The sequence below is a fragment of the Coregonus lavaretus genome (genome assembly GCF_964263955.1).
Source record: "Coregonus lavaretus genome assembly, chromosome: 16".
NCBI classification, from domain to species: domain Eukaryota; kingdom Metazoa; phylum Chordata; class Actinopteri; order Salmoniformes; family Salmonidae; genus Coregonus; species Coregonus lavaretus.
In genome coordinates this window covers 24,301,787-24,321,777 of record NC_140003.1, presented here as the reverse complement: position 1 = coordinate 24,321,777, position 19,991 = coordinate 24,301,787, and the positions used below count along the sequence as shown (strand labels likewise).

The window sequence follows — 19,991 nt, the reverse complement described above, 5'->3', positions numbered from 1 at the left end:
TGCTTTCACTCTAGTGGTAGCATGAGACAGAGTCTACAACCCACACAAGTGGCTCAGGTAGTGCAGCTCATCCAGGATGGCACATCAATGCGAGCTGTGGCAAGAAGGTTTGCTGTGTCTGTCAGCGTAGTGTCCAGAGCATGGAGGCGCTACCAGGAGACAGGCCAGTACATCAGGAGACGTGGAGGAGGCCGTAGGAGGGCAACAACCCAGTAGCAGGACTGCTACCTCCACCTTTGTGCAAGGAGGAGCAGGAGGAGCACTGCCAGAGCCCTGCAAAATGACCTCCAGCAGGCCACAAATGTGCATGTGTCTGCTCAAACGGTCAGAAACAGACTCCATGAGGGTGGTATGAGGGCCCGACGTCCACAGGTGGGGGTTGTGCTTACAGCCCAACACCGTGCAGGACGTTTGGCATTTGCCAGAGAACACCAAGATTGGCAAATTCGCCACTGGCGCCCTGTGCTCTTCACAGATGAAAGCAGGTTCACACTGAGCACATGTGAGAGACGTGACAGAGTCTGGAGACGCCGTGGAGAACGTTCTGCTGCCTGCAACATCCTCCAGCATGACCGGTTTGGCGGTGGGTCAGTCATGGTGTGGGGTGGCATTTCTTTGGGGGGCCACACAGCCCTCCATGTGCTCGCCAGAGGTAGCCTGACTGCCATTAGGTACCGAGATGAGATCCTCAGACCCCTTGTGAGACCATATGCTGGTGCGGTTGGCCCTGGGTTCCTCCTAATGCAAGACAATGCTAGACCTCATGTGGCTGGAGTGTGTCAGCAGTTCCTGCAAGAGGAAGGCATTGATGCTATGGACTGGCCCGCCCGTTCCCCAGACCTGAATCCAATTGAGCACATCTGGGACATCATGTCTCGCTCCATCCACCAACGCCACGTTGCACCACAGACTGTCCAGGAGTTGGCGGATGCTTTAGTCCAGGTCTGGGAGGAGATCCCTCAGGAGACCATCCGCCACCTCATCAGGAGCATGCCCAGGCATTGTAGGGAGGTCATACAGGCACGTGGAGGCCACACACACTACTGAGCCTCAATTTGACTTGTTTTAAGGACATTACATCAAAGTTGGATCAGCCTGTAGTGTGGTTTTCCACTTTAATTTTGAGGGTGACTCCAAATCCAGACCTCCATGGGTTGATAAATTTGATTTCCATTGATAATTTTTGTGTGATTTTGTTGTCAGCACATTCAACTATGTAAAGAAAAAAGTATTTAATAAGATTATTTCATTCATTCAGATCTAGGATGTTATTTTAGTGTTCCCTTAATTTTTTTGAGCAGTGTATATGCCACTTAGTAGACACTTTTATTGATCCATGCTGAAATTGAACCCACAACCTTGGTGTTAAAGGTCCAATGCAGCCGTTTTTATCTCAATATCAAATCATTTCTGGGTAACAATTAAGAACCTTACTGTGATTGTTTTCTATTAAAATGGTAAAAAATATACAAAAATAGCTTCTTAGCAAAGAGCAATTTCTCAAGCAAGAATTTTGCTAGGACTGTCAGGAAGTGGTCTGGGTGGGGAGGGGAAAACTAGCTGTTATTGGCAGAGAGGTTTGGAACTCTCTTTCTTATTTGTCTATTAACTCATTTACCACCTGGTGAGGTCACCATGCAGGCAAACATTCTATCCCACCAAAACAGGCTGACATTTCAGGCAGTATTTTCAAACAGCTCTTACACTAAAAGGACATTATCATAATTTTCACAATTTGACAGTATTATTCCAACCTCATAGTGTGGCAATATATATAAAACACAGGAAAATCATGTTTTGACTGCACTGTGTTACCAAACACTCACATAATGCCAAACAGGACCAGATTCTCACCTGCAGTAGTCCTGGTATGATATCAGGAAGCAGCTGGTGGAGGGACTCCTTGGTGATGCGTTCTATCACCTTGGTCTGCATCTTGATGGCAGCCAGGTTGATGGGGTAGTCAGCCGTCTGGACGATGGGACACAGCACCTTGATACACTGCTCTGGGTGGATGGAGCCGGCTAGGGTGGAGGCTGCCTCCTCCGCTGCCTGCACCACCTGGACAGAAAGGGAAGAGATCACTCATGATGCCTTTGTATATGGTGTGTACAGAGAGAACAGGACAGAACAGGAGAGGTCCTAGTACTGAGGCTTGGGGGACATCATTGTTTTTTCAGATGCCTATTGCGTAAAAGACCATAGAGCAATATAAATGTAAGGAATATCAGGAGTTGTACCTCCTTGTGTGAGTCTTTGTGTGCCTCCAGGGTCTTCATGATGGTGAGTTCAGCATAGTTCTTGAAGCGGGCCGGTTGGTTTCTCAGTATCTCCTTCAGAACCCGCAGAGCCAGGGCCCGGATGGTGTGCTACATGGAGGGAAGACGAAGAATGAGTGTCCATTAAACCTCCAAACATACGCATACTGTACAGCCTTCTTGCAACCATGCATGCATGCCCACCACCCACCCACATCTACACCCAAACCAAAACCTTTAAGCCTTAGAGAGGCTTTCAAGTTAGCAGTTTAATAAATAATCTATTTGGTAGTACAGCTGCTGTCTAGTTATTCTGTACGCATGTGTTTGCCACAATCACAATCATTGCAAGTAAAACCTTCGAAATAGCAGCGATCTGCATAATCAGAGCTATAGGAGTATAGGATCCCTACGTCTTTATCCCCCAGTGTCTCCAGGAGCAGTAGGAGGATGGTCTTGAAGTGTTCGTCCCACACGGCCAGGCTGTCCTCTCGTGTGATCTTCAGCAGCTCCACCAAGGCCCCCTTACGCTCATCCACACGCTCGTTGTGATTTGACAGCTCCTTTAGAAGGTCTGCCACAAGGTCTGAGTGGTCCTGGGAACCTGAGGAAAGGACAGCAGACTGGGTGAGTGGTACGGCCCATATACCGCCTCAGCCATACTTAGCGAGCTAGTATCCCCACGAAAGCAAAAGGAAAAGTGACAGGGAATCACTCAAGACATTGAAATGGATGGCAATGGAAACAGCAATGAAAAACTTTCGAAAGGAAAAAACAACAGTCATGGAGTAGTGCGTCTTTACCAGGAGCAAAGCCCTTAGGCAGCACCATCTTGTTTTCACCACTGCCGTCCTGCCGACGGCCTGTAGAGGAGGGAGGGAGGGGGAGAGGAGGAAGGAGGACAATCAGGAGGGAGGAGGACTGACTATAGCCAGCAGACTCACTATTCACTGCAGATAAAGGGCTATTCTATTCCCAATGTTTTTGGTCTTAACATTCATTCTATCAATCTCGTTTCAGCCACCATGTAACACTAGAATGGGCCAAATCTATTATTTCTTTGTGTTGCCAAAACCTGAAGATGTCACACCATCATGTCATGACATTACAGGATGGATCAGAGGTGGTCAACATGGAGGTGGCGTCACAGGGTTAAGGGTCAAGCAGAGGTCAAAGGTGACTCACAGTCTCTGAACTGTTCCACGTCATCGTCGAACACGGCCTCCTTTAGGGCACTCTTGTCGTAGGATGAGGTGATGGTGTCCCCATACCCGTAGGGGGCGAACTCCCTGGCCCGCGGCCCGGAGAAGGAGCGGGGAGACGGGGTGTTGAGGAGGGAGGTCTTGTTATCCAGGGCTGTACGCCCACCCTCCACCACATCCAGCCCCAAACGGGCATCAGAGCCTGGGGAGGACGCCACAACTTCACGCCCCACCTGAAGAGAGAGATAGAAAAGAAACATAGCGGTAGTCAGTTTTGATGTCTTAAGGATGTGACAACTGTTGATGTAAAAAGAGCTTTATAGATTAACGTGAATGATTGATTGTTACTCTGCATGTGAAAATGGCTGTGATAACCAGCGAGGAAGAAACAGGAAGGAACACATTAGCCTAAATCCTGCTCTTGATTTAACAATTAGCCATTTTGTATTGTGCTTCTCGCTGACGTCCGTTTCCTTCCCCAACATCAGTCAATTAATCAGTCAGTCAGTTTCATTTCCAGAGCTGAGGTAATGACTCACAGCATCGTCCCTCTTCCCTCTTGGTTCGTTGAGGTCCTCCTGGCTGCGATAGCTGAAACTCTGGATGGCCTCTGTGACTCCTCGCAGGGAGTTGTAGATCTCATCAGAGTTCATGTTCTCTGTGTCATACTCCAACATACTGAGGAGACACAGGACGACAGGGGAGATGGGTTATATACAGGGTGGTCAGGACAAAAACAAACAGAGACAAATACTCACACGAAGAGACTAGTTGTATTAGTCTTACACCATGCCAGGGCTCATATTCATTGCTGTAGGTAAAATATGTATTTTGGATGCAGCTCTGACAATTGATGATTGGCATGATGCTATAACTAAGAAGGGAGAGATAACTATCCAGAGAAGACTGGATGCCATAACGCGTCCTGTGACTTGAAGCAAGGAATCCCTATTGGTCGAGGGAAATTGGGAGGACTTCCTGTCCCGCCCCTCCTGGGACCCTGAGGCCCCGTCCCTAGGAGTGTTACCTGGGAGAGTACGCTCTGCGGAGGACCCTGAGGGCGGGGCCGGAGGGGGTGGAGGGAGGCGGAGGAGGATGAGGGGGAGGGGGGTGCTTAGACAGCCCATCGCCACTCCAACACCCACCCCACAACCGACTGTGGTCACAGCACAGCACGGCCACGAGGGAAGGACGGACAGAAGGAGGAGGGAGAGAACGGGGCAGGGGCAACAACACAAGGGATCACACACACAGAGAAGAGAGAGAGAAAGAAGGAAAAAGAGAGAAAGAAAAAGAGAAGAGTGCAGCAGAGGGAGGAGAAAAGAGAAAAAGAAACTACAGTCTGATCTGAGTTGAGGTTAGGTTAGAGGTCGGCATGCATTAATAAGAGAAGAGTATTCGAATGCACGGTAAAGAAGAACAAGACTTCAACCAGCGCTCTGTGGTTTAGCCATGCATTAGGAGACACAATGACACAATCACTGTAGATAAAGGTCTGACAGAAGGGAGGTACGTACCTGGGAGACAGCCCACCATGGGAGCAGTTGGTCGGGGAGGTGAGGGGGCTGGTCCGGCTGGGGGTGTGGCGGGGTGGGGTCCGCCCAATAGTGTTGCTGGGAGAACTCTGAGAAACAGAAAAACAAGTTGAGGAATGACAAAACTTAATATCGAAGATCATGACCAAATGGAATGAAACCATTGGATCAGATACAAGTGAATTAACTAGTCTACCCCAGAAATACAGTGGCTTGCGAAAGTATTCACCCCCCTTGGCATTTTTCCTATTTTGTTGCCTTACAACCTGGAATTCAAATAGATTTTTGGGGGGTTTGTATCATTTGATTTACACAAAATGCCTACCATTTTGAAGATGCAAAATATTTTTTCTTGTGAAACAAACAAGAAATAAGACAAAAAAACTGAAAACTTGAATGTGCATAACTATTCACCCCCCCAAAGTCAATACTTTGTAGAGCCACCTTTTGCAGCAATTACAGCTGCAAGTCTCTTGGGGTATGTCTCTATAAGCTTGGCACATCTAGCCACTGGGATTTTTGCCCATTCTTCAAGGCAAAACTGCTCCAGCTCCTTCAAGTTGGATGGGTTCCGCAGGTGTACAACAATCTTTAAGTCATACCACAGATTCTCAATTGGATTGAGGTCTGGGCTTTGACTAGGCCATTCCAAGACATTTAAATGTTTCCCCTTAAACCACTCGAGTGTTGCTTTAGCAGTATGTTTAGGGTCATTGTCCTGCTGGAAGGTGAACCTCCGTCCCAGTCTCAAATCTCTGGAAGACTGAAACAGGTTTCCCACAAGGATTTCCCTGTATTTAGCGCCATCCATCATTCCTTAAATTCTGACCAGTTTCCCAGTCCCTGCCGATGAAAAATATCCCCACAGCATGATGCTGCCACCACCATGCTTCACTGTTCTCGGGGTGATGAGAGGTGTTGGGTTTGCGCCAGACATAGCGTTTTCCTTGATGGCCAAAAAGCTCAATTTTAGTCTCATCTGACCAGAGTACCTTCTTTCATATGTTTGGGGAGTCTCCCACATGCCTTTTGGCAAACACCAAACGTGTTTGCTTTTTTCTGGCCACTCTTCCGTAAAGCCCAGCTCTGTGGCGTGTACGGCTTAAAGTGGTCCTATGGACAGATACTCCAATCTCCGCTGTGGAGCTTTGCAGCTCCTTCAGGGTTACCTTTGGTCTCTTTGTTGCCGCTCTGATTAATGCCCTCCTTGCCTGGTCCGTGAATGTTGGTGGGCGGCCCTCTCTTGGCAGGTTTATTGTGGTGCCATATTCTTTCCATTTTTTAATAATGGATTTAATGATGCTCCGTGGGATGTTCAAAGTTTCGGATATTTTTTTATAACCCAACCCTGATCTGTACTCCACAACTTTGTCCCTAACCTGTTTGGAGAGCTCCTTGGTCTTCATGGTGCCCCTTGCTTAGTGGTGTTGCAGACTCTGGGGCCTTTCAGAACAGGTGAATATATACTGAGATCATGTGACACTTAGATTGCACACAGGTGGACTTTATTTAACTAATTATGTGACTTCTGAAGATAATTGGTTGCACCAGATCTTATTTAGGGGCTTCATAGCAAAGGGGGTGAATATATATGCACGCACCACTTTTCCATTACATGAAATCCAAATAAAAATCAATTTAAATTACAGGTTGTAATGCAACAAAATAGGAAAAACGCCAAGGGGGATGAATACTTTTGCAAGGCACTGTAGGTTAAAAAGCTAAATCTTTCAAATCACCCCACCAAAATAGACATGGCTGCTAGTGTAAAACAGATCTTATCCCTGGTTGTATTCATTTACCACGCTGCTGGTGTTGCTGGAGTTCTTGAGGTGGTTGTGGAGCAGCTTGGTGGCCCCGTCCTGGAAGGTCTTGGGCAGGGCTCCCAGCAGCATGGTGAACTCTGGGGTGTTCAGCTCAAACAGAGATATCAGCACCACCTGGGCCGCCTGGGGGACAGAGGGACATACAGTAGTCAATAGTGGGTTATGGGTAGCCTGGGGGGCAGAGGACAAAGGGACATACAGTAGTCAATAGTGGGTTATGGGTCGCCTGGAGGACAGATGGACATACAGTAGTCAATAGTGGGTTATGGGCCGCCTGGGGGGCAGAGGACAGAGGGACATACAGTAGTCAATAGTGGGTTATGGGCCGAAGAGGACAGAGGGACATACAGTAGTCAATAGTGGGTTATGGGTAGCCTGGGGGGCAGAGGACAGAGGGACATACAGTAGTCAATAGTGGGTTGTGGGTCGCCTGGGGGACAGAGGACAGAGGGACATACAGTAGTCAATAGTGGGTTATGGGTCGCCTGGGGGGCAGAGGACAGAGGTACATACAGTAGTCAATAGTGGATTATGGGTCGCCTGGGAGGCAGAGAACAGAGGGACATACAGTCGTCAATAGTGGGTTATGGGCCGCCTGGGGGACAGAGGACAGAGGTACATACAGTAGTCAATAGTGGGTTATGGGTCGCCTGGGGGGCAGAGGACAGAGGGTCATACAGTAGTCAATAGTGGGTTATGGGCCGCCTGGGGGACAGAGGACAGACGTACAGTAAACAGTGTGTTAGGTGGGATGCCTGGAGGACAGAGGGGACAGGTACAGTAAACAGTGTGTTAGGTGGGATGCCTGGAGGACAGAGGGGACAGGTACAGTAAACCGTGTGTTAGGTGGGGTTATGTATTTATGTACTCCTACAGTGAAGCCCTTTGCTCCACTAGGAGCTATGTCAGTTTGTCAGGTACCCCTACCAGTGGAGAGACTTGGATGTACACAGTGAGTAGTGTTATATACTGACTAAAACAGTACAGAAAAACCGTTGATCACATTATCAAACAAGTTTTTGCAACTATAGCTTTAATATAGTCCATTATATGTTTGTGGTAAGAGACATCATGCTTTTAAAACAAAATATTACATTCTGAAAATCTAACTTCTGGCAGGTAAGATATTGCATCTAACAAGGACTGAGACATTCCCTTAATAAACACAATGTTAAATCAAGTCATTCATTCTACTACAAACTACCATGTTAGCATGCATATGGAGAGGGCGTTAATGTGGTTCAAAACAGACAAGATGTGTTAGGCACACAGAACAGAAGAGGGAAAAACAGCATTCAAGTTTTCACATTGTTATTTAGCAATGACATCGGTCGGTAGAACTCTCACTTTGAAAAAACAAAGCAACAATCCATTCTCATAATCCTTACATAAATACTGTGTTGTGTTGTAGTAGTGTTTTGTTGGCCAACAAAAGTATTTTCACTCTCAAACCAGTCCATTTATCTGCAATCAAAGTCGCAAGGAATAGCTACTGTAGGTTAGAGCGAGCGATAGAAAGGGCTAGAGAGCGTAAAGGTGAGGTGGAGAGGCAAGGCCACACTTGAGATCGTTTCCCACTCGTTGAGGCAGTTAGGTGTCGGTGTGGCTTGGCGGGCGGTGCGTGCTTGGTGTTGGACAGTGATTGGTTGATGAGGCACTACCTGCTTACACCTCTCTTCCAGGTGCCCCTCCCCGGCCTGCTGGGACAGTAAGGCTGCAGTACCGGACCTGCCTGATAGCTCCTCCACCACCCAGTTATGAAGGGTCTGGGGCACAGTGGCAGGGGGGTAGAATTATGGGTATTGTAGTTTTGACAAAGGAAAGCAGATGTTTATAGTAGTACACTACTATAAACCTAGACATGGTTATAGCTGTAAGCCGGGTCCTCCTGTGGGATGCAGTTGAGGTATATAACGTTTGTTTCTATTATAAAACAATAAAAAGCATGAAAAAAGTATTTATTTCCCCCTCCCATCAAAGATAATTTTTTGTCTACCGTTTTTAGTACCCTACTGGGTTAAAAAACTAGCTAGTTGAGGACTTAATTTGGAACTAGTAGTGGGAAAAACAAACAGCCCAACAGTATACACGTCCAGCCACAGCACAGGGAGATAGAGTCTGTTAACCCAAGGTCATTCCTGGTGGCACATGGCATCGTTGACAACCGTTTAGAACATCAACAAATACAAACAGAAAATCTGTAGTAATTCAAAGGAGGTAAAACCCAGTGGATAGATAGCTACAGTACATAATTAGATCGTAATATGGATAACATTGAAAAACTATTGAATGCATTTCCTCTAAAGGATGGTTTCTGAGTTTGCTAAGATTTAACAGCAAATGATAACAGACTTAATCCAAGTGAATATATCCTAAAAACAGTTCAAACTGAATTTGATTGAGGAAGTAGGCTAATCCAGCTGCTGTACTATTAACAATAAAGTATTAGCATAGCAATCTGCCTAGACAGCATGTGGTTCAGCTAGTCCTTATTGAGCAGACCATAGGGACTACAGGACCTATTGCAGCAGATACCTACAGTAAGTAGTAGTTCCTACTTCCCACTGAGACATACCTTCCTGACGTCAGAGCTCTTGGGTTCTGTGGTCCACGTAATGATGCGAGATACAGCCAGTCGAGTTTCACTGGAGTTGACAAAGTCTGTAGGATCCATCTGTCTTCCCAGTGACTCTATGTACTTCAGGATGGCCACCTTCACCTGTGTGATACACACATGGTTTAGCTTCACGATACACACATGGTTTAGCTTCACGATACATACATGGTTTAGCTTCACGATACACACATGGTTTAGCTTCACGATACACACATGGTTTAGCTTCACGATACACACATGGTTTAGCTTCACGATACACACATGGTTTAGCTTCACGATACACACAGGCATTTAGCATTCAGCAAGTTTACTTTTAAAATGTTTGACAATATCACCATTGTACTGTAGATTACTGGTATTTGAAATCATAAATTCTTAGACCCAGAGCCAACCCCCAAAACAAACAGAGAATAATCTAGTTATGTGACATTCTCTGCATACTGTACCTTGAGGTTGGGTGTCTGTGTCTGGTCCACAATGAACCTCATCAGGATGTTAAACTGCTGATCAAACGGAAAAGACTCCCTGAGGAGAACAAAATAGAAAACAATATTAGTTACTAAATTGAATGAGCGAAATTACACTCAAAATGGTATTTTCACATGACTGAGCCAAAAACAGCTGTAATGAGCTGGCCTAGTTACTAATCCACCAAAGTTGCTGGAACAGTGCTGAAAAGGACTGTATAAAAAATAAAATATCCAAGTCAACACAGTTTGGTTTGGGTCGGCATGATAGTGTGAAAATGGTTAGAGATGTTATCGGAGGGGGGATTTAGAAGTCCATACCTGGTGATGTCCAGAGCCTTCTGGACCTTGGCCTGTACGGATCCCAGCAGGTCAGCTCCCATCTTCTTCAGTAGCTGGGTGAGCAGGACGAACAGCCAGTCCTGCAGGTCCTCTCTGTGCACCAGGATAAAGTCTACCAGAGTCTCTAGAAACATACTGAACACCTGAGGAACACACACACACACACAGAGCTACCATCAACACCTGAAAACATAGCATCTTTATAAGTAATAACACAGGCAATATAATAGTATATAGCATAGTAGATATTTGAGAGAATAAAAACACACACTTACTCGCTGTTGTTAACATCCACACCAAAGCAGGCCATGCAACAAAACACACTCAATTAGTTTTCAGACAAATCACTGCTAAGCAATTGGTTTTTGAATTTCAAAAGTAAAAGTTATGAGTGTATAATTGTATTGATATGAAACGTTCAAACAACACAGCTGAACATCCTGTCACCTACCTTGCTGTGTGGATCTGCGAACATCCTGGTGAAGATTTCACATAGTCTCTTCAGCTCCACTCGGCTGCAACACACAACAGCATCCGCCGGAACACATTAATAAACATAGACACACATAACAGACAGCGAGGCTTGACGTAAACCGCTGGAGGCCTGACAGGGAAACTCACAGATAGCAGACAAACTGCTTTGTCTGAAATTCATTTTTAACTGCACCATCTGACGGGCGGATTTATACCTGCAGGCTGCTCACAAAGTCATTTCTCCCTCAATTAAGTAAAGCTATAAAAAGAAACACCCTGCAGGACTCTTGATATGCTGGCCTCTTTAAAAGTTGGTGGAAGTTTTCAAAAAGGAAATGACCATGAAATATGAAAGAACACAGCTGGCACAACAGTCTAAACACAAACTCTACCTTCTCCAAACTCTACCTTCTAAACACAAACCTTTACTTTATCCTTATAGATTCCTTTGTAAAAGGTCCACCCCCCCTGCCCTGGGCTGACCTGAGTATTCTTTGACTCTTGAGCAGGTTCTGCAGTCCCAGCAGTCCCTCCTTCCTCTCAGACCAGTTGGAGCTGGCACAGTGGTTGAGTACCTCCGCCACATCCTCTGTCTGACGTAGGTAGTGAGGGATACCTAGATCATGATAATAATATATACCATTTAGCAGACGCTTTTATCCAAAGTGAGTGCGTACATTTTAGTATATATGTAAATCTAGTGGGAATTGAACCTACTACCTTTGTGTTGCTAGTGCGATGTTCTTACCAACTGAGTAACACAGGACCACATACCTCCGTTCCGGGAGCCGTACGAGCGTTCCGAGCAGGCGCTGGACGCATCGCTGTTAGCATCATCATCAGAATAGATACCAGGAGACTCATAGCGCCGCCTCATAGGCTTCCGCTGTTGGGAAGGGAATGGGGAGGGATGGGTTAATGGTGAGTTCATAGGTCATAGGACCAGGAGCGAAGTGGGACAGACAGACTAAAACTCTGTAGGAAAAGCTTGGTCACTCAAACTCAGCCATGATGTAGGATTTGATGAGCTACGATGCACAATTTCTATTAGGTTGCCATTCGCAATGAATGAGGTATAGCGATGCAATTTGTTCCAACTCTTGATTTATCATGATTGATATGGACATGCAATGAGATTATTAAATTATGTTATAAGAATGCATACTGTTAATCATAATATGGGATATTTAATTGAATAATAAATCAAATCTGCAGGTTAAGCTTTTGGCCTAACGGTAACATTTAGTGATAAAATGTGGCCTGTATGATCTTTGTAAATTATATTCATTCTATTCACTAATCAACAAACTGTACACAAATTGGACAATTACCTTATTTCTGGAGTCTCCTAATAGCTGAAGATACAGACAACCAAGGAGGAAGAAGAAAATAGGTATATTTTAAATGGGGTGTAAACTGTCAAGGGAAAACATGAGTGCTGTCCTGCTTGGGAGTAAGACAATACATTTTTAAATGAATTTCTCTACACATTAGCAATGTTGAATTACTTGCTGTCTAAGTTTATCCCCCATATATATTCTGATAGTCATACACAAACAAACGCGAGCACTCTTGATAATGTCATGTCATTACATTTGACTTCTTAATGAAGTTATTTTCTGTCAAATGCTAAACAGGCAAAAACCCCTGGGAATCATTAGATTGAATAAGGCCGACAGCAAATATCCAAACACTGCATACAGCTTCCACATCAATCCCTCGGCCATTAACTAACATTCTGTAAATGAGGGGCTGACTAACTGTCACTCTACCTTGAGACAAACGGTAGTGATGTCTTCAGAACTGGCAAGAGTTGATTGGTGACTTACCAGTGCATCAGCCACAGCAGCCTCCACCTCAGTGCCAGTGTTGAGGACTCTCATGGCGTTCACCGAGGCAGAAATGCGGGCCTGGTGGATCAAACCAAATCGGTCTGGGGGGAAAGAGAGGGTAGAGGGGTGAGAGAGGAAACAGAGGAGAAAGCCATTGGAATGGATGACATGGACTTACCTCAGAATATGGTAATCAAATCCCATGTAAGACATGATGGGGTTTGCGGGGTAAAGAAATTAAAGAGTTTGGCATGAAAACACCAAAAAGCTTGAAACTGAAACACCAAAAAGCTTGAAAACGAAAACGCCAAAAAGCTTGACTGATAAATGAAAAAAAAAGAATGCTGAAATAAAGATGAAGAGGTGCCAACCACCAACAGAAATCACCACAGAATGACTGGTGCTTGTTTGAAACACCTCATGAAAAATGAAGAAAAAATAAGCTGACACTTGCAGACGGGAAAATAAAACAAATCTGATATGAGATACTTAATACACAATAGTACAAATACATTATACAACATCCAAAAAGTCACTAACAAGGAGAAAATCATATGGATGGGGATATCATGATTATGCAGTATGAGACAACACAAGCTTTGTAAAATAAAATCACAAAACATAATATTGAAGCAGATGATCACAACACATAATATGACAAATCTTCTCCTCAATGAAAAGTAAAGACCATTACAAGCTTCAAAAGTTTGAATAAATGTTGCCTCAGGGTGGGCACAGCAGGGTGGGCACAGCCCTCACAGTACAACGTATGGACACATGCTGGCATTGTCGCTAATATGGGGGACGGGGAAAGGGGTGGGGCATGCAGGTCACCTGACTGGCTGTGGGGGTCAGCTGTGGATAAGGCGCTGGTAGAGCGGGAGGTACGTCGGGAGGCTGCAAGGGACAGGACAGGTGGGTGACACCCGGGGCGTTAGTGACACATACACGACAGATACCGTCCTCTGTAGACGACTAAGGCTCAGCGCCTCGCTGCATTCATCTACTATGGCTATGACCAACCAGCCAAACAGGGGGTGCTTATATTTGTCCTGTTTCACACATGTACGTGTGTGTGTTGTAAAATGCAAGTGTGTTTTTTGCATATCCCACTCCCACTGAGACACCTTCGGAGAGTGGGGTCATGGCCAGGGATCAGCCATTATTGACGGCTACCCTGGAGCAATTATGGTTAAGTGCCTTGCTCAAGGGCAGATTTAATCTAGTCAGCTCGGGGATTCAAACTAGCAACCTTTCAGTTACTGGCCCAACGCTCTAACTGCTAGGCTACCTGCTGCCCACATCTACAACAATCATAGGGTAGGGGGGGGTTTCACACTTTGTCCCACTATTTTGTTGCTTTTTTCCCCCTCTGTCCCCCATGACAAAGCAGTGACAAAGTTGTGTCATTTCCTGTGATATGACAGCAGCACAGGAAAGAGCGGAGAAGCAGGTCAGCTATGGACATTGAATACGATGATGCATACAGTACAATGTTTACTGTAGTCACTGCCTTTTTTCTCTGCCTCTTGATGTGGATTTATTATGAGATGTGCCGAATAAGTTATCGTACATAAGTCATTGGAGCAAAAAGTTCAAACAGAATCTTGAACATCCAGAGATTTTTGTGATCTTTACATTTTGGTGGTAATTTATTACACATACAAAGACACAGAAACATACTGATATAGGATAACATTTGGAGCATTCCCAACAAGACAGACAGAAGACAGTGCAGTGATTATATTCCTGAACCTTTGAGAGGGTTAGTGCATGCAGACTAGATCAGAACAGGCAAAAGAAGAGGTCTATACCCATTCGTTCTAGAGGGGGATCTTCTATCTAGATGTCCTGGGGTGTAGAGAGAGGCTGGGACAGAGAGTAGGGGTCTAGAGGAGGGGGACTAAGAGACTGAGGGGTGTGTACTAGTGGGCCTTGCTGCTTCCAAGAGGCCTCCTGGTGTCCGGTTGGTCGTGGTACTCACCAAGAGGCTTGAAGCCCCGAGCAGGGCTGGTGTCTCGGCTGCTTTCCCTAGATGTGTCCCTGCTGCAGCCCTGACTCATGCTGGGCCGGGGGATACGGCTCCTTGCTAGCGTGTTGTAGGAGGAGAGAGGAGTACCAGGAACAAGAGCTTTACCACACAGCCTGGCTGTCAGTAGGACGGTAGAACACAGGTTTGGGGTTAGTGAGGTGAGGCCTGGGTTGGGGCTGGGGTTGGGGACTGGGGGGAGAGGGGTAGGAGGACTCTGGAGCGTGGTGGTGGGTTGGAGTACGCTGGACATCAGGTTAGATTTTAGACACCTACGTTAGCGCAAGTCAGTTTTTAAATGTTTTTCTTATTTCACAAGGTTGTCTGTGAAAATATGATTGGTATGACCGTAGCTTACAACAGATATACAGAGTTAACATACAAAAGAAAAACAGAAAGAAAAAAAAGAACAAAAATTTAAGAGGGTATAGAAATATATGGTAATATCACCAAAGGAAATTAAAGACAAACCGTTATATTCAGTTATTGTTATAATAAAAAGACAAAACAAATGATGAAAAAAGACAAGAAGAAAACCAACTACATATCAATGGGAAACTTTCATTACATGTAATTGTTAATTTTGTGTATCCATCATTTTTAAATCTCATCCATGGACAGATGTAAAAAAGGCACCTTTCCCAACTCAGAGATGATGGTATTATTTACAACAGACTGACAGACAAGAGGGTGACCTCAGACAGCACACTGATAGCAAGCCAAGATGGAGAGAGCTGGTTGGTCAGTCCTGGCATTTAAGAAATACACAGACCAATCAATCACAGCGATAGGACAGAGTCAGAGAAGAGCCAGTGACTCAGACTGACTGGAAGGACATAAGCTGGGCTGCTGATGACCAGACTAGCCCTACAGAGGCTCATCCACTTTCCTGAAAGAGGATGTACCACCCCAATGATGTGACATGCCTGGAAGATAGAAATACTACCAAGATGAGAGACCTCTACCAAAACAACACAGTTCTACTTAGCTGCTAACCCTGAGAGACAGTTATAGTCTGTAGAAGCTGAAAGACAAGCTCTTCCCATTCACCCTCCTTGCCTTTTGCCATTCAGTTCTTTGCCATTCAGCATTATCATCCAGTATTTGAGTGCAAAAGGTCCATTGCTTTCAAGACTTATCTTTTGTGTTCATTGTGTTTCCTTGTTTTGTGTTTATGAACAGGAAACCAAGACCATGTATATCTGAGCTTCAAAAGGACAGACTTGGTGTACTGTATCTACGTTTATCACTAGATAGATGGGAGTGTGCAATGACGACGTTGGGCATATCGGTATGTTTTGACACATACATGGCCCTCATCAGTGTGGTATTATTTATCAGCATGTGCTGTATGCTACAGTGGGGAGAACAAGTATTTGATACACTGCCGATTTTGCAGGTTTTCCTACTTACAAAGCATGTAGAGGTCTGTCATTTTTATCATAGGTACACTTCAACTGTGAGAGACGGAATCTAAAACAAAAACCCAGAAAATCACATTGTATGATTTTTAAATAGTTTATTTGCATTTTATTGCATGACATAAGTATTTGATCACCTACCAACCAGTAAGAATTCCGGCTCTCACAGACCTGTTAGTTTTTCTTTAAGAAGCCCTCCTGTTCTCCACTCATTACCTGTATTAACTGCACCTGTTTGAACTCGTTACCTGTATAAAAGACACCTGTCCACACACTCAATCAAACAGACTCCAACCTCTCCACAATGGCCAAGACCAGAGAGCTGTGTAAGGATATCAGGGATAAAATTGTAGACCTGCACAAGGCTGGGATGGGCTACAGGACAATAGGCAAGCAGCTTGGTGAGAAGGCAACAACTGTTGGCGCAATTATTAGAAAATGGAAGAAGTTCAAGATGACGGTCAATCACCCTCGGTCTGGGGCTCCATGCAAGATCTCACCTCGTGGGGCATCAATGATCATGAGGAAGGTGAGGGATCAGCCCAGAACTACACGGCAGGACCTGGTCAATGACCTGAAGAGAGCTGGGACCACAGTCTCAAAGAAAACCATTAGTAACACACTACGCCGTCATGGATTAAAATCCTGCAGCGCACGCAAGGTCCCCCTGCTCAAGCCAGCGCATGTCCAGGCCCGTCTGAAGTTTGCCAATGACCATCTGGATGATCCAGAGGAGGAATGGGAGAAGGTCATGTGGTCTGATGAGACAAAAATAGAGCTTTTTGGTCTAAACTCCACTCGCCGTGTTTGGAGGAAGAAGAAGGATGAGTACAACCCCAAGAACACCATCCCAACCGTGAAGCATGGAGGTTGAAACATCATTCTTTGGGGATGCTTTTCTGCAAAGGGGACAGGACGACTGCACCGTATTGAGGGGAGGATGGATGGGGCCATGTATCGCGAGATCTTGGCCAACAACCTCCTTCCCTCAGTAAGAGCATTGAAGATGGGTCGTGGCTGGGTCTTCCTGCATGACAACGACCCGAAACACACAGCCAGGGCAACTAAGGAGTGGCTCCGTAAGAAGCATCTCAAGGTCCTGGAGTGGCCTAGCCAGTCTCCAGACCTGAACCCAATAGAAAATCTTTGGAGGGAGCTGAAAGTCCGTATTGCCCAGCGACAGCCCCGAAACCTGAAGGATCTGGAGAAGGTCTGTATGGAGGAGTGGGCCAAAATCCCTGCTGCAGTGTGTGCAAACCTGGTCAAGACCTACAGGAAACGTATGATCTATGTAATTGCAAACAAAGGTTTCTGTACCAAATATTAAGTTCTGCTTTTCTGATGTATCAAATACTTATGTCATGCGATAAAATGCAAATGAATTACTTAAAAATCATACAATGTGATTTTCTGGATTTTTGTTTTAGATTCCGTCTCTCACAGTTGAAGTGTACCTATGATAAAATTACAGACCTCTACATGCTTTGTAAGTAGGAAAACCTGCAAAATCGGCAGTGTATCAAATAATTGTTCTCCCCACTGTATGTACGTGCATCCGGTGTGTCAGTTATACTATGCACTGTTTAATAAAGCAGTTACTTAGTTACTAAGTGCGTTGCTAGCAAATGACAAATGTATTTTTCCTAGTGTATAGAGTGCATGCATGCTCTATGTTGTGTTTACTTGCATGATGCGGATATTGTGATGTCATGTAAATGTCCCTTACCTAGGCCCAGTCTGTTGGGCGAGGAATCTCTACTGCAGCCCTGGCTGCGGGGGACCTTGCTCCTCTTGTCTGCAGGGGTTCTGGAGGCTGAGGGGGGCCTGCTGATCCTCCCGTACCCAGACGAGTGGCCCAGCAGCTTGCCAGGGGAACTGGAGCGACTGCCAGCTGCAGGAAGGATAACACACAGGACCCACAGTCTTAGAGTGAGACGTTACACTCTTTCAGAGAAGATATGATGGGTCACAGCAAGCGACGCACCTCTCCATGGCATGCTGGGAAGGTTCTGTCACGGCTCAAAGCTGAATTCCCTCATACTCTCTCCCTCTTTTTGGGGAAATATTTAATTACTTCAATGTTTCTAATTGCATATGTTGCTTTTATTGTAGTAATAACACTTAGCAGACACTTATCTAAAGCGACTTCTAGTACATTGAGTGCATAATAAGTGTATGTGATCCCAGTGAGAATTGAACCCACGACCTTGGCTTTGCTAGCGCCACACACCAACTGGGCACATACAGTGTCTCTGTGTGTTTAGAGTGGGTTGGTGATTCTGAGGGGAATAACCACAGAATGTCTAACCAACACTTGAGATAATGGGACAATGACATTCTCTGTATATCCTACTAGGTGGATAACATAGATATGGGATTTCAGCTTTGATGAGATAAATAGAGACAGACAAACAGCTAACAAACAAGATGGGGTTGAATCCAGGGTGTAACTGGGCTTTGGGAAAACAAACCAGTGATTACAACAACAACGAAAACAGTTCAGAGGACATAGACAACAACCAATATTAACGACATTGGACAACAACCAATATTAACGACGAAATGTAACAATCAACAATTTAAGATAATAAGGCAATACGGAAGGAACCACGTATTAGACAACGCAAACTCCAAACAGCTTGTGAGACTATAAAATAAGGTATTATAATACAGACACTTGAGTTGAATGGAGCATGCTGGTATGACATTATGAGTCTAAAAACTAAAAGAATGAGTTGATTGACATGCAGAGATCTGCAGAGGAGGAAGGGGCGGGACTAAGGACTGGACGCTTTACTCTGATTGGATGAAGTTCGGGCCTTACCACCCCCAATGGGGTTAGCAGATCTGGATCCTGTGGTTGTTATGGTAGCGAGCGGCAGAACAGGGCATGAAAATTAAACGGTCAATGTGACAGGAAGTAGTGTTTACCCAGCATGCACTGGGCCAGATGTTAACTGTGCATGTCATGTTACACGTGCAATAATCATTGAAGCCCCTCATCAAGGCTTCACAGACGCAAAGAGAGAAAAACCACACACACGACACAAATACATCTTGTGAAAGGGTGCAGTAAATAACAGTGGCTCCAAGTCCCTTCAGGATGCTACGTTTATGAGGTAAAACATCACACAGACTGACGAGAGAAACTGAAGGGGAACCTAGTATGACCTCACAGCAGGCAGGTTAAACGTCATACTGAGGGTTTACATGAAAGAGACTGGAGATGAAAATGTGGACTGGCTTCCCTGAGTTCAGACAGTGTGCAGTGAGGGAGAAATTTTGCTGACAGTGTGTGTGTGTGTGTGTGTGTGTGTACTCACGCTGGGACTGGGACACCATTTTGGCTCGGCTGCGACCCCTGCTGTCAGTCACAGTAGCGCTGGCTCCGACAGCACTGCCGGAGCTTGTTCTCCTCGTACGCACACGACCTGGAGACAACAACACACACAGGGAGAGATGGACAAACACAGGGAGAGATGGACAAACACAGGGAGTTAGTGAGAGTGTTGAAGACACTACATTACAAATGATACTGTATCCAGGCAGCTGTGCACCACAGTTCACCACAACACAAAACACAACACTGAAAGAAACGACTATAAACAGATGGTGACAAAAGACCTGACTGAGAGGAGAGAGTGTTCTGAAACACAGATGCAACTAGCAACATCATGACCCAACACACCTTGCTTTGGAGTATGTCAAATTGTGCATATTATACACAATGTAAGATATTAATTTGCAAAATCCCAAATAAAATGTCTCTAGTATTGTCATACTTGCAATCCAACCAAGTAATGTTCCTAAAAGCTAGGACAACACAGACTGACGCTGAGAAACTGATTGGGGTGTTCAAATGTCTGCTAATTTTGGACTGTGTAAAAAAAAAAAGAAGCAGCTTTAAATTTTTTCCACCCAGCCTCTAATTTTCACCAAGTACAGACACACAAACGCTACACAGCTGGAACTTGGCCCTAGATTAAGG

At 45.2% G+C, this 19,991-nt stretch overlaps 1 protein-coding gene across 1 annotated transcript in view; it reads right to left on the bottom strand.

Annotated features, from left to right (window-relative positions):
- LOC311143315 (CLIP-associating protein 1-B-like) overlaps positions 1–19,991 on the bottom strand; it is a 105,389-nt gene that overhangs the window by 5,239 nt on the left and 80,159 nt on the right. Inside the window, exons 19-36 of the mRNA XM_084179145.1 lie at positions 19,327–19,434; positions 17,730–17,894; positions 12,551–12,654; positions 12,053–12,076; positions 11,496–11,607; positions 11,205–11,337; positions 10,699–10,762; positions 10,227–10,390; positions 9,885–9,963; positions 9,397–9,540; positions 6,798–6,944; positions 4,978–5,084; positions 4,000–4,138; positions 3,444–3,693; positions 3,062–3,121; positions 2,672–2,862; positions 2,241–2,369; positions 1,855–2,061 (exon numbers count right to left, since the gene is read on the bottom strand). Of these exons, the coding sequence (XP_084035271.1) occupies positions 1,855–2,061; positions 2,241–2,369; positions 2,672–2,862; positions 3,062–3,121; positions 3,444–3,693; positions 4,000–4,138; positions 4,978–5,084; positions 6,798–6,944; positions 9,397–9,540; positions 9,885–9,963; positions 10,227–10,390; positions 10,699–10,762; positions 11,205–11,337; positions 11,496–11,607; positions 12,053–12,076; positions 12,551–12,654; positions 17,730–17,894; positions 19,327–19,434 (2,327 nt within the window). The remainder of the gene's footprint in view (positions 1–1,854; positions 2,062–2,240; positions 2,370–2,671; positions 2,863–3,061; positions 3,122–3,443; positions 3,694–3,999; positions 4,139–4,977; positions 5,085–6,797; positions 6,945–9,396; positions 9,541–9,884; positions 9,964–10,226; positions 10,391–10,698; positions 10,763–11,204; positions 11,338–11,495; positions 11,608–12,052; positions 12,077–12,550; positions 12,655–17,729; positions 17,895–19,326; positions 19,435–19,991) is intronic.